The sequence below is a fragment of the Chenopodium quinoa genome, unplaced genomic scaffold (genome assembly GCF_001683475.1).
Source record: "Chenopodium quinoa cultivar QQ74 unplaced genomic scaffold, ASM168347v1, whole genome shotgun sequence".
Lineage (NCBI taxonomy): Eukaryota > Viridiplantae > Streptophyta > Magnoliopsida > Caryophyllales > Amaranthaceae > Chenopodium > Chenopodium quinoa.
In genome coordinates, this window is record NW_018742329.1 from 4,444,260 (window position 1) to 4,457,222 (window position 12,963).

The 12,963-nt window shown below is 34.8% G+C and overlaps 1 protein-coding gene across 1 annotated transcript; it reads left to right on the top strand.

Annotated features, from left to right (window-relative positions):
* Nucleotides 1–417: 417 nt before the first annotated feature.
* On the top strand, nt 418–11,362 carry LOC110690644 (exonuclease 1-like). The gene is made up of 15 exons (XM_021867499.1): nt 418–951; nt 2,215–2,334; nt 4,614–4,737; nt 4,859–4,996; nt 5,562–5,771; nt 5,967–6,142; nt 6,232–6,304; nt 6,951–7,074; nt 7,447–7,643; nt 7,761–7,815; nt 7,925–8,400; nt 8,497–8,548; nt 10,494–10,716; nt 10,825–10,994; nt 11,097–11,362. Exons 1-14 carry the CDS (start codon nt 791–793, stop codon nt 10,913–10,915), a joined length of 2,220 nt encoding a protein of 739 aa, XP_021723191.1. The 5' UTR covers nt 418–790; the 3' UTR covers nt 10,916–10,994; nt 11,097–11,362.
* The last annotated feature ends 1,601 nt before the right edge of the window (nt 11,363–12,963 follow it).

The window sequence follows — 12,963 nt, forward strand, 5'->3', positions numbered from 1 at the left end:
AACAATCGGAGCCCAAAACCGGTTGGCCAGGGTAACCAACGGTTTTGAGTGCCGGTTACCGGTGACGTCAACCGGCGTTGAGCGTCAATAGTGAAAGTCGGAGGTGGTAAAAAAAAGGGAAAACGAACTGGTTTTTCCGACCACCGCAATACCAGTCTGTCACCTTCGGGGTATAGTAAGGGCATTGGTGTTCAATCACCTTAAATGTTAACGTTGTTGATAAAAACTGTTGGCGGTATTTACACCCCCCTTTAAGAGCAAGTTTAGCCTCAAGTCTTAAGACTTAGACGTGACATCATTTTTGGTAGTCCCTATTGAAAATGATGTCATCAAATTCTTGTTAAAACTCGCCAAGACTTACACAAATTTATCATTTTAGCCCTAAGACTTAAATATTTGACATATTATGTAGAAAAGTTTAAAAAAAGAAAAAGGGATAATAAAATAAAATTTAAGTGGGTGAAGTGAGTCCCAATCTCAAGTCTTAAGTTGAGTATTGAAATTTTTGAAGAAAAATGGGAAAAGTGTTAAGTATAAATCTTAAGACTCAAAATGATGATGTCATCGCAGGGAAGACGACTTGGCTAATTACTCACTAACCCGAGTGCAATTTTCTAACACAAATTCTAACACCAAAACTACTGTACATTCCCGCCAACAACAGAGTTCATAGGCGCCTTTCTCATCTGAAACCTTTCTTCTTCTAAACCTAAAAACCCCTTCAATTTCTCTCTCCCAAATTTCTTTCAATTTCATCGAATTAGTTCAATTATATTTGTGCCCTTAAAAAATGGGGATACAAGGGCTATTGCCGCAACTAAAATCGATAATGTCGCCATTACACATTAAGGAATTACAGGGTTGTTGGGTTGCCATTGATACCTATTCTTGGCTACACAAAGGTGCCTTATCTTGTAGTACCCAGCTTTGCAAGGGTATTCCTACTTCTAGGTCAATTTCATCTCCCTTAAGTTTTGCTTATCATGTTTGATTTTGGGATTTTTTTTTTTAAATTTTTTATTTGTTTGATTGGAAATGAAATCTTTGATTTTTTTAGCAGTTTTGGAAATACCCAATTGGAGAATTTTGTTAAAAATGACTTTAATTTAAGATTTGTTTGGATGGTTTTCTGATTTATTTGAGTTGGGTATTTGGGCCTTTTGGGGTTAAGCTTTATTTTGTTGTTGTTGTTGTTGTTGTTGTTGTTGTTGTTTATATTAATTTCCTAGCTAATAATTAAGGTTGTGTTTGAGAAGAATAAATCCCAATTGAAGTGAATGAATTGGTATTAATTTTTGGGATTCTATTAGGTTGATTTTATTGTTTAAGTGGAGATATATCCTTGTATGATTTACCATTTTGGAAATACCCATTTGAAGAATCGTAGGAATAATGTTTTTATTTTTGATGAATTTTGACCTAGCATCTGACTATGGTGATAATATTTCAATTGGGTATATGGGGTTAAGCTTCTACTTTTAATGTTAATGGTATCAGTTCCCATTTCCCAGCTATTGAGGGAAACTAAAATCCTGATTACAGTGTTGTTTTTATTAGTTTTTTATTTTTTATTGACAGCAAAAGCACAATTAAATTAAAAAGTTAAAATTTTGCATTTTCAATTTGGCATGCATGTGTATGCCTGATTGAATTGCTGGCATAGGGGGTTTGATCTAGTGGCTTCCTCTCTATTCTAATGTCATATCTCCCAACCTCCACATAGTCCACATTAGAGGTGGAGTGGAATTACATTAGAGGTGAGAAAAGACAGTGGATCTCAGAATAAAGTTTACAGTTATTACAATGTCATCAATTTTGACATGAATGGAACACCTTCATCTTCGATCCATTGGTCTCCATCTCAATGTTCATAGCTGAGTAGATTTCTTTTAGCTGCAAAAAATGCTTGTGAAGTGGTAGTCATACACTTGTCCATATAGACTGGAATTGATATTCATATTTGTTAGGATTTCTTTTAAAACTGGAAAGACAAGTTGTCAAGCTGTATACACAATTAATGCAGTTAATATGTGATTGAGACAGGTCAAGGGAGGAGATGGCACTCATATGTCAATATAAGATCAGGAAATAAAGAGATTATCAAAAGATAAAGAAACTTTACTATATGAACTATGAAACATTTTTTAGTAGCTAGTCTAATTATTGATCCTCAGCTTTGATATCATATACATACTAACGGTTTTGCATTGTCAGGCACATTGATTATTGTATGCACCGAGTCAATTTGTTGCGTCATTATGGTGTCAAACCCATTCTTGTTTTTGATGGAGGTGATTTGCCTATGAAGGGTGAGCAGGAAAATAAACGTACACGGTATGCATCATTTCATTGCAAGGAATATGCTGTTTTCATCATCTCATACATATCATGCTATTAATCTTTAAGCTACACTTGAGCATGATGTTTGATGTAATTGTGCATGCCATACACCTAGGTTTCTAATTCTCAGCTGCTCCTTGGAAATAATATTCATTATTAAGGATTGCATGCCATTACTTTAGTGCCTCTAGCACGTTTTCCACTTATGGAAGACTAACAACAAGAAGAATTCCTTACCTATATACAGTTAGGGAGGTTTTGTTAGCCATATCCTCGCTGTTGTAAAGCACAGACCTTTGATTGGAAATACTATTGATTGACCTTACTGTTGTAAAGCTCAGTGATGGATCTAATCTACTGCATTGTAATCTGAAGCTGAAAGTTTCTCAATAATGACTCAATTAACTTTGTCTAAAATGGACAAAATCTTATGTGCTTCCGTTTCTTATCTGTTGTGAAATACTGAAGTGGGAGCATCTGATCACCAATGAATAATTTTTTGATTAAATTATTATAGTATTTTTGGTTTAGCTTAATTTGCATATTAAAACAGCTCATGGAAATTTGGGATGTGACATAGTATTCATTATTCTTGTGGGCACCTCTAAATACCCTTGCGGCTTTCTTGTATGAATAAGTGGCAGCTTTTTTTTGTTTTGTGTTTGATTATTATGTTGGTTGATCATAATCAATTTGGACTGGATGAAAAACTGTGGTACTTGATCATGGTAACATCAAATCACTTTGGCTACAGCTAAGAGTAAGGTGTATGACAGCCTTGACAGGTTGAGTTGTAGGCCCTTGAATCGCCGATACAAATGCTGTGACGATATAGTGCAATGCTTTGGTTAAATGCAGGGGACAATTTACAGTGAATATATGATTCACTCTAACCTCGCAAATTCCGTGTTGTCAGTAGCATGTTGATGTAGTGAAACAGATATGGGAGCTTGATTTGCTACACAATTTTGTTAAATACTTAAATCAGTCCAAAATTATACCACTGTTAGGTGTAACATGTACCAACGAATGTTCCGGATCATGGTAGGGGACTGGGTGGAATTCAAGCAACTATTTTTCTACCATGGACATAAATTACTTAACACTTTGCAAATAATTGGCTTTTTACATGGGTTTCTGTGGCAATAAGCACACATCTATTGCTTTGGAACTCAGTGATTAAAGCATCATAAAATGTGGGAGATGTAATTTGGATACTAGATGGGATTTTGCTGCTGCATCTAGGATTGGTGTTACATTAGTTGAAGTTGTAAAGTGCCAAATTTAACTAGGAAACAAGTTGTATCCATGGTGTAGAAAAAATCTGTATGCTTGTATCCATGTGCGTATTTCTTTTGAAAATAATCATGTGTATTCTGTTCTATCAACACTGGTTACGTGATTTTACCAAATCATTATGAGTTTGGGTTTATATCTGTAAGTTCTGTGATTTCTCTGCTTTACAGTATCAGGGGGATTAAGTGCTTATGAGTCTCTTACAATTTGTGTTAGGGTTGTTAAATCAGCTCGTAGTCGTGAAAATCAAAGGCTATAGGACCCTATACTATGAATGATTTTCTTTGAAAGAGAGTTTGTTATATGAAGTTTGCGTCTTTTTCCTGGCAAGATTGCTTCGAATTTATCTCTCTTGATCTGCATGACTGAAATACATATTTAAACCCTTAGTTTTGGCGAGTGGAACCTAACATGAGTTCCTTTATATTGAAAATTACTCTAGTTGAGTGAAACCAACGAATTAATTTAAGATCTCTGTTAAATTGAATGTTAAGTATGTGAAGCCTAAGCCAAAAAAATTAACTGGATGCTGTAAACTGAGTGAAGGCGTTATCTTTTAACATCTATCATTTGAATTCATTTCTTTCTAAGCGATTGGCCTGCTTGGCCATCCAAAGACTACTGTATCAAGGCTGTAATACAATTATACAAGTAATCTCCTTAGGCTGCCTCAGTGCCTTTTAACTTATTACCATTTGCCACATATAGGAGGAATCCCTTTGAAAGGCACTTATGGTCTTGTACTATTGCAGAAAGCTTTTGACAGGGTTAAGAGAACAGAGGATTTGTCTAATGACCTTGATGAAATGACAAAATCATTTTTTTCATGGAGAAAGTAACACATGCGACAGTTCACTTTGAATAACTAATAGTCTAATACACAGTCTGTCCATCGATTGAGCATGAACTTTCTTGCTGTGAATCCCTTACCCCTAGAATAATGATAAATTCTTAACTTAATTTTTGCTAAAATGCAGCTCTAGGAAAGAAAATCTAGAGCGCGCTATTGAACACGAGTCAAGTGGAAATTCAGCTGCTGCCTATGAATGTTACCAAAAGGCTGTTGATATATCCCCAGCAATTGCTCATGAATTAATTCAGGTACTGCCCTGTCTTCAACTCTGATGGCTCTGGTTGCAGTTACTTTTAGTAAACTGTTAAATATTTGAGTTGTGTATCTCTACAAACGAGATGAAAGTTCACAGGATTTTTTGCTTGCAAGGTTTTGAAGCGGGAAAGTGTTTGCTATATAGTGGCCCCTTATGAAGCAGATGCGCAAATGACATTCTTGGCAATTACTAAGCAGGTTGATGCTGTGATAACAGAGGACTCAGACCTCATTGCATTTGGTTGCCCAAGAGTAAGTAGCAATATGAGCTTCTTAGGTGTAATTTATTGCACCTTCATCTAGACTGGAACTTTGTCATAAAAGTGTTTTTAAGATAGTGTGAAGGATTATGTAAAGCAAATATTGTACTCCGTAATAGGCAATGTATTACTAAGGCCTCTGTTATCTTCTACTCAGCATTTTCCATGCCTAATTAAACAGTTTTCATTTCCTGATGGGACAATCTTTTTATATTTAGCACTATTGTATCCTTCAAGTTTAGGTATTATGTGGAGGGACAATTGTCTATTTGTCTTACATAAATCCTTGTTTAACTAAACTTGTGAGTTTGTCACATATGCACAATTACAAGACTGATTTCTATAAACTTATAATGTTCACACAAATGGACACATCCTTTATAACTATGCTAAGAAACAAAAATGTTGTAGTTTTCCCTGTACTTTGTACACCCACAAGGCTACAAGGTTAGGTTACTTGAAAGTTCTCTTTTTTATTTGAAGAAGAAGCAACTTTAAGGATCCTAATTATTTTTAATTTTTCGCCGATGCACTTATCTTATTTTGTTCAACTGCAGATCATTTACAAGATGGACAAATATGGACAAGGTGTTGAATTTCTGTATCAAAAGCTACAATACAACAAGGATCTAAATTTTGCGGGATTTACTAATGACATGATACAAGAGATGTGTATTCTTAGTGGCTGTGACTATTTGCCATCACTTCCTGGCATGGGTCTGAAAAAAGCCTATTCCCTAATTAGCAAATTCAAAACGTATGAAAAGGTGAAATTTCAGTTAGCAGTTGTACACACGTTTACTTGGTATATAATACTCTGTTGAATATCAAAACTGACATGTTTTGCATGATAGTATTATTTATTATTTTACCATCCACAAAGCTAAAGCAAAGACCCTGAAAGTTTATCTAATGGGATTTTGAGTTATAATTTAAGCTATTACGTTTTCTTAAAATTCTAGGTAATTAAACACTTGAGGTATAGCTCGGTTGCTGTTCCTCCTCTCTATGAGGAATCTTTCAAGAAAGCAGTGTGGACTTTTCGGCATCAAAGAGTTTATGATCCAAACAAAGAGGATATTGTGAACCTAACAAATATCACAGACAGTATTGATGGAGATACTGATTTTTTAGGCCCATATCCTTGCATAGTCTTCTTATTGCAAATTCATACTAATTTTATATAAATTTCAGAAGTACATGTGATTAACCTTAACCAGTTCTTACATTGATGCCTCAACAAGTAGTCAAAGCCATAGCAAAAGGTGATCTTGATCCGATAACTAAACTACCATTTCAGGTACTGTATCCTTTGTAAACATTATTATACTGTATATGTCTTCCTTTTCAATGAGCATTAATTGTTTTGTTTAAATTGAAACAAGCTTTTCTAGGAATTGCTTTCAACTGGGGATTGACTCAAAATAGATAGTTTAGGATGTTATGTACGTTGCTGCCTTTCTTTGATAACCAAGATTTTGTGGAGCATAAGTCAGGCACAGGAGGGCTTTATAATGTAATTTAATGATGCTCTTAAAAAATAAGGCCACAATTGACAATCTATATAGGACAAGCATATTTAACTTGTAGGACTAGCGATGTGTTCAGGATGAACAGCACAAACAACCACACACATGGTTAAAGTTGAATTGTTAGGATGCAGAAGCATGTATATATAACTCTGCTTTTTAGCTATGGTGATGTCTAATATTATAACTTAGAAGTGCATAGCAATCAACTCCATTGCATTGGCCAGTGTAGTGGTCTGACATTATATTACGAGGCTAGAATTGCTGTGAAACTATGCACACTTGGGGTAACTGCACAAGGTTAGGCGTAGCTCATTCAGATCATGAGATAAGATTAAAGACTAGACACAGTAGCAGATTTATACGCTGTCCATTATCTTTTCCGAACCCTCATTGTCCATTTTTTTTACCTTACAGGATGAGAATGGTCATGAGAATTCAGTGTTGCATACATCTTCTCAACTCAAAGATTTTAGACCTGAAAGCAACAAGAAGAAGCTGGATTTGCCTGTGCAGAAGAATGTTATGACTAACTACTTCTGTATCCTTGCATTTATCTTCCCCTTTTTTCATATATTTTCTACTGTTCTACTGTTCTACAAATCCGTTTATAGATTGTGTTATTTTTCTTCAACAAAAAATATATAAATATATCTTAGTGTAATAGACTTTAAGCTGGTGCAGAATTGATGTGAGAAGAAGACACTGGACATCTACAGAAATTATAGATATAGTAGCCACTCCCAGAATTAACTAAAAGAATAATAATTAAGCCCAGAATCAATTTTCTTTCCAGAGATTCTCAATGATTTAGGTCTTCAAACAAACTGAGCATTTTGAGCGTCAGATTTCTTTTTATTTGGATTGGATTTTTCTGCATAATGTTTGCTTTTATGTTCCTTAACTTGTTTAGGTTTTGCATCACTAGAAGCAAAGAGGAAGTTCAGGATCCCTCGAGTCTCACCAAAAGATTCAGATTCAGGAAATGACTCCCCTACTCTGATGAAACAAGTTTTTGGATCCAACAAAGCCTGTAAAGCAGATGATTCACCATTTGAATCCTTGCTTGATCAGGTGGTTCAGGGAGATAACGTGTCTTCTCATAATTCTGTAAGTTCATAGAAAACTTTTTTCTGCTGTCCCCTTTTATACGATGTTATATTGTTATGATTCATGTGGCAAATTCTGCCATGGTTATTTATTTATTTTCCTTAAAATACTCTGCAGATGAAGAATGGGTTTTCCCAAAAAGAGGTTGAAGATAATGACTCTCCAGTTGATGGTAAGAGGGTTAGCTTTATTTTAGTTTTTGAATCAGTATTTGTACCACAAGTTTCTGTTGCAATTTTGAAAACCCATATGTAATGCCATTGACTGTATAACTTCTGTAGGAAGTCTGGGGCAAAATCCTTTGGAGCAATCCCATCGTTCAATTCATAAACCTTGCTTAGTATTGCGTAGGGGGAATGTTGATGAGCATGGTCTCGGAATAGTCTCAGAAAAGGAAAACCTGCAGGAGCAGGAATCCCCTGTCAAGAGCTCTTCTTTTCATCATAATTCAGTATGTGAGCGTGATCCTGATTGTAAAACTAACAGGATGACTTTGAGGCGTTCTTATTTTGTAGATAAGCCAGATGAGGATCAATTATTGGGGTCTGGTAAAAAGGTTGTCATTAAAAGTTCCTACTTTAAGCCTAAGTCGAAAACCACTGGAAGTTTTGTAAATGATAAGTGCTTAGTCAAAGACAATTCTTCTATTGACGGTGACAATAGTGAAGAGTGTTTACCAGAAATGGCTGCAGTTGGTAATAACTATGATGAAGACTTGTATATTAAAAGAAAAGCTTCTTCTAGTCTTGACCCTGAGGTGAGTTTTTAGGTTTCAATATTCCTATTTACTTTTTAGCCGCAGTGCATCTATAACCATAGTTTGTTTAATTAATACTGACTTGTGATCTTTCAGGAACACGTAGAGAAAAAGCATGCTCGAACAGATACATATGAGGAAGCAAAAGGTATGCTTCTTTTTGCCTGTAACAGTAGCTTTCTTGACACTGCTGTGTGTAGCTTTCTAATAATCCTATCAGGCAATTTGGTTGATTGTTAATGATAATTGGCAATTATAGATTGCATAGAATAACTGCCACCAAATTTTAGTTTTACAACTCCATTGTGATATGTTATAGAAAACATTAGCCGCTACACAGTCTGCAAGACACAATTCGAACATTAGTTAGTATTTGGAAGACACATAAATTCATAAAATAATTCTAACAAGATATTTTATGATTTTTTCTATGTATATTAAATAAATTGCGGTCAAAACTTACAAATTTGGACCTTGAAAGGACTAACGTTTTGATTAATATGGAATGGACTGATGGAGGAAGTGTCTTCTAGAGATAGAAGCTGTGATGAAAATTTAAGATGTACATTTTAGTAGATTAAGCATTCTTGGGGCTTGGTTGGTTCTCTTTGACTAAGAATAGTGTGTGGTTATAATTAGTGAGAGCCATTATTTAAGAGAATCTCTTACACCTCCAAACTCCTTTTAATAGGAGTGGTGTAGTGAAATATTCCCTTATTCCTTTTTTGTTCTATTCACTTTACTTATTTCTAATTTTGGCATACCTTTTTACCATCTTACCCCTTAAACCCCACAATAATTACCATACTCACTCTCTTACTTTATTCACCTTTTTCTTACACAAACCCACTCACATTCTTTAATATTATCTTAAATAGCGTATCTCTAGTAACTGAGTAGAACATAAAAAGAACAAAGGGAGTATGTGAGAAAAGATTTTTTGGTTTCCATTATGTGATGAGATATAGCGAGAACATAGGAGGATGCACTGATGCAGCCTTAAACAGATTGAGAGTTTGTTGTGTGAATGTAAACTGTTGTCACTATCGTGTCATCTTCTATAGATGATGAATTTTCTATTAGTGATTAGTAAATTGAGGTCTGAACCATATTTTGTTACTATTCTCCTCTGTACTTACTAATCATCTTGTTAGCTTTTTGTTGTTGAAATTGAGAATTTTCCCTTACAGTTTCCATTGAACAAGATACTTCTTCAGCCACAAAATGTATTTCATGTTGACTTTGGCATGTTTTTTCAAAATAAGTTACTGAACTTTCCTCAAAATAATTTGTAATTGCCCTCTGTGATTTGCTTTTTGGCTGGATCTCTGTAATATGAGTTTCTTTTAATTTGTGAATTTACATCTTATTCCCCATGGTGCTTTCCAAACGTGAAATAGTGTATAGAGGTGGTTATTCCATGTTGAAAGCTAGTAGCTTGACCTACAGATTTATCTGTGTCATTCTCCTTGTTAGTCTGTTATATTGATTCGTTGATGTGATCTCAAAGGTCATGAGATCCATGCCTAAACACCTTTTGTCCTAGACTCCAAGATTATATGCTGGAAAAGTGAATAAGGTGATACGCATACGTGAACAAGATATAATACTTTGTATACTACTTGTTTAAACATTCCTTTTTAAGTGTTTTGCAAAATTCTCTAATGCCATGCTCTTTATGTGAGACAAATTTGGCAGTTGGCAATTTGTTCATATACATTTGTGGACATTTCACCTCTTCACTGTGTTCTTGAATTAGCTTAGGTTTTAGTCAATACTCTTGCATATTTAGGTTCGACAATACAGAAAGAATTTTGGAAGAATATCCTTGTTAACAGTTTTCTTAAGGCTTCTTAAAATTACATCATGTTGGGCTATGACTATTCTGGGGTCATGAGACTATTCTTTACAGTTACATTTATGTAAATGTTGTCAACATAGTGTGTGCTCCTATGCAATGTGATGTGTGATTAATGATAATTTGCTATGGATCTGATGCTCAGTACTCGCTTTGCATCAAGCATTTCCAATTCTTTGGATTAGCGGGATACATCATACATCTTAAACTCTGGTTTCTGTGTCTTCTGGACTAGGTGCTGACCTTTCAGCTGGTGGTGATAAAACAACAGATGTGGAGCCCAAAGAAGAAAAATTTGGGTGCAAAATTTCCCATTTGGGACATTACTCTGATATATCTGGGAAATCAATTGAAAAATTCGTGTCTGTAGTATCATCATTTAAATTTGGCTCATCTGGTTCTCGTGCCAGTGGACTCCGTGCTCCATTGAGAGATGTTAAAAACACTTATCCTAGCAGGTAAGGTAACATGCTTTTTTCTTGTTTATCGAAAATGTAGCTTTAACTTTGAATACCTTTTCATCCTATTTTCATCAACCTGCACTAATTATCATATTATATTTACAGGACACCTGCTGCCACTGAGATTGGAAACTTCTCATACATACCCAAGAGTACGAAAATCAAGGTTAAGAGAGCATCATCTCAGAGGCTCTGAAAATTGGACAGTTTGTCGATGAATCCTTGATTGGTTAATGGACATTACGCTTATTTTCAGTGCCTCACACTGGAGGCAGGTAACCATTCTGCAACCTTTTTGTAGTCAATCAAATGCATAGTATCAATATTTGGATTGTCAATTGATCTTAATGCTTTTATTTTTGTTATTTTTGTCACAGCAATCGCTTTAAACTACTACAACTACGTTGTAACCATACAAAGAATCTGCCTCAATTTTGAACATTTGGGTTGCAGTACTGTACTATCGTCTCTTTTTTCTGATTTTAGATTCCAGTAGCTTTTGATTCATTATGACAGTACATCCTTATTTTAGGCCTCTGGCAGCATAATTTTGTATATAGTCTGTCTTCATTGTTGATACACCTCCATTCTTTTCAATGAAATTAAATTGTATTTACACCTTTATATGGATGTCAAGACACTACTCATTCACAGTACACCCTTCCGAGGATGGACAGGGCACCCTCGTCCCTCCCTTGCTGCTTACAAGAATAAGAGCTACCATTAATGAAGGGTGTAAGTTTTGCACCCAAAAATAAAAAGCTCAAAGGTAGGATGTAAACGAGTCGAGTTTAATATAACATACTATATTTATTTTGAACGTATAGATAAGATATTAAACAAAAGTAGTATATTTGATGTGTTAAATAAGACATGCTACATGAAAATTTTCATATTTCTATTAATTTGCTTATTCTAAAGTACAACTTTACAGGCAAAAACCACAAGGAAAACCCATAAAGCTCAGTATACTTGTATGTACAACAGACTTGATCTCTTTCCTTTAGATCAAAAATCACCTAAAAAAATAAATAAAGACAGAAACTATTAATTTGTTCTGAATCCTCTGCAAATAAGATTGAGAATTATCTCAAAAAAACTATCATCAGTTAAGATTTTTTTTTTGACACAATCATCAGTTAAGATAGCTCGTCATTCATCATAATAATGCAGTTTCTAACGTAATACAAATTCCTTTCTTTGAGAGGAAATGACCTTGCTATATCTTTATTAGCCCGTCTTCTCTCAACAATCAAATGTGGAGGTAACCTCATCATTTGATCTTCATCATCTAAATCCGAACTTGCCTCGTCGCTTTCATACCGGAAAGAGTACTGCTGGTTCCCGCTTCCCGGTATATGAATGGGCAAAGAGGAGCTAACCTTCTGTGTCTTCTTCTTAAGACTCTTCCTCCTTTTCAACACCATTTTCGACGACCCATTAGTTTGGATGTTGTTATGCTTGCGCGTCCACTCAACGTTTTCTTCATTTTCATTGTTGCATTCCATGCTTTGATCCGACGAGTAGTCCGAAAACATCACATCGGACTCTTGAAACTCAACAAAATCCATGAAGCTTAGTAAAGAAGGAAAATCAAAAGAAAGGTTTTCTTCAAGTGTTTAGCGAGTCTTGTAGCTAGGCAGAACCCTTGAATCAAATCCTGTCTACACCACTGCCTTTTATGACTATTTAAAAAACTCGAAAAATTGAATAATGATTTGGAGGGATTAGAAGATGAGTTTATTATGACGAGCAAGAAAAATGAAGAGTATGAACTGGTAGTAAAGGGTGTAAAGTAAATGGGTATATAAAGGAAATGGGAGGTGAAGGGTATCAAATAGGAAAATGGACCCTTAAAAGGGAATATAAATTGGACAAAATGAAACGTAATGGCGACATTGATATTGTGTATGGTGTTTGGGTTCCGAAACTTGCTCTTGTGTTTTCTTTCAGCCCACGACTTTGTTGGAACTTAATCTTGGTCAATTATTTTATTTTATTTTATTTTAAGGAAATAACATATTTCAATGGATTTTATAGGAGAGAAATTCTAATTTAATAATGTCATTACTCATAAGGAATAAATAGTGACACTCGTATATGCTTAATGATTCCTTCATTAGGGGAGAATTTGGGGATTGGGATGTAATTTCTATGGGTTGTATTTTCTATTTTTGATACGCAATAAAATTTCAAAATTTTTATTTTTATATTAAATTTAGAAAAAGGCATTATTTCTTACTT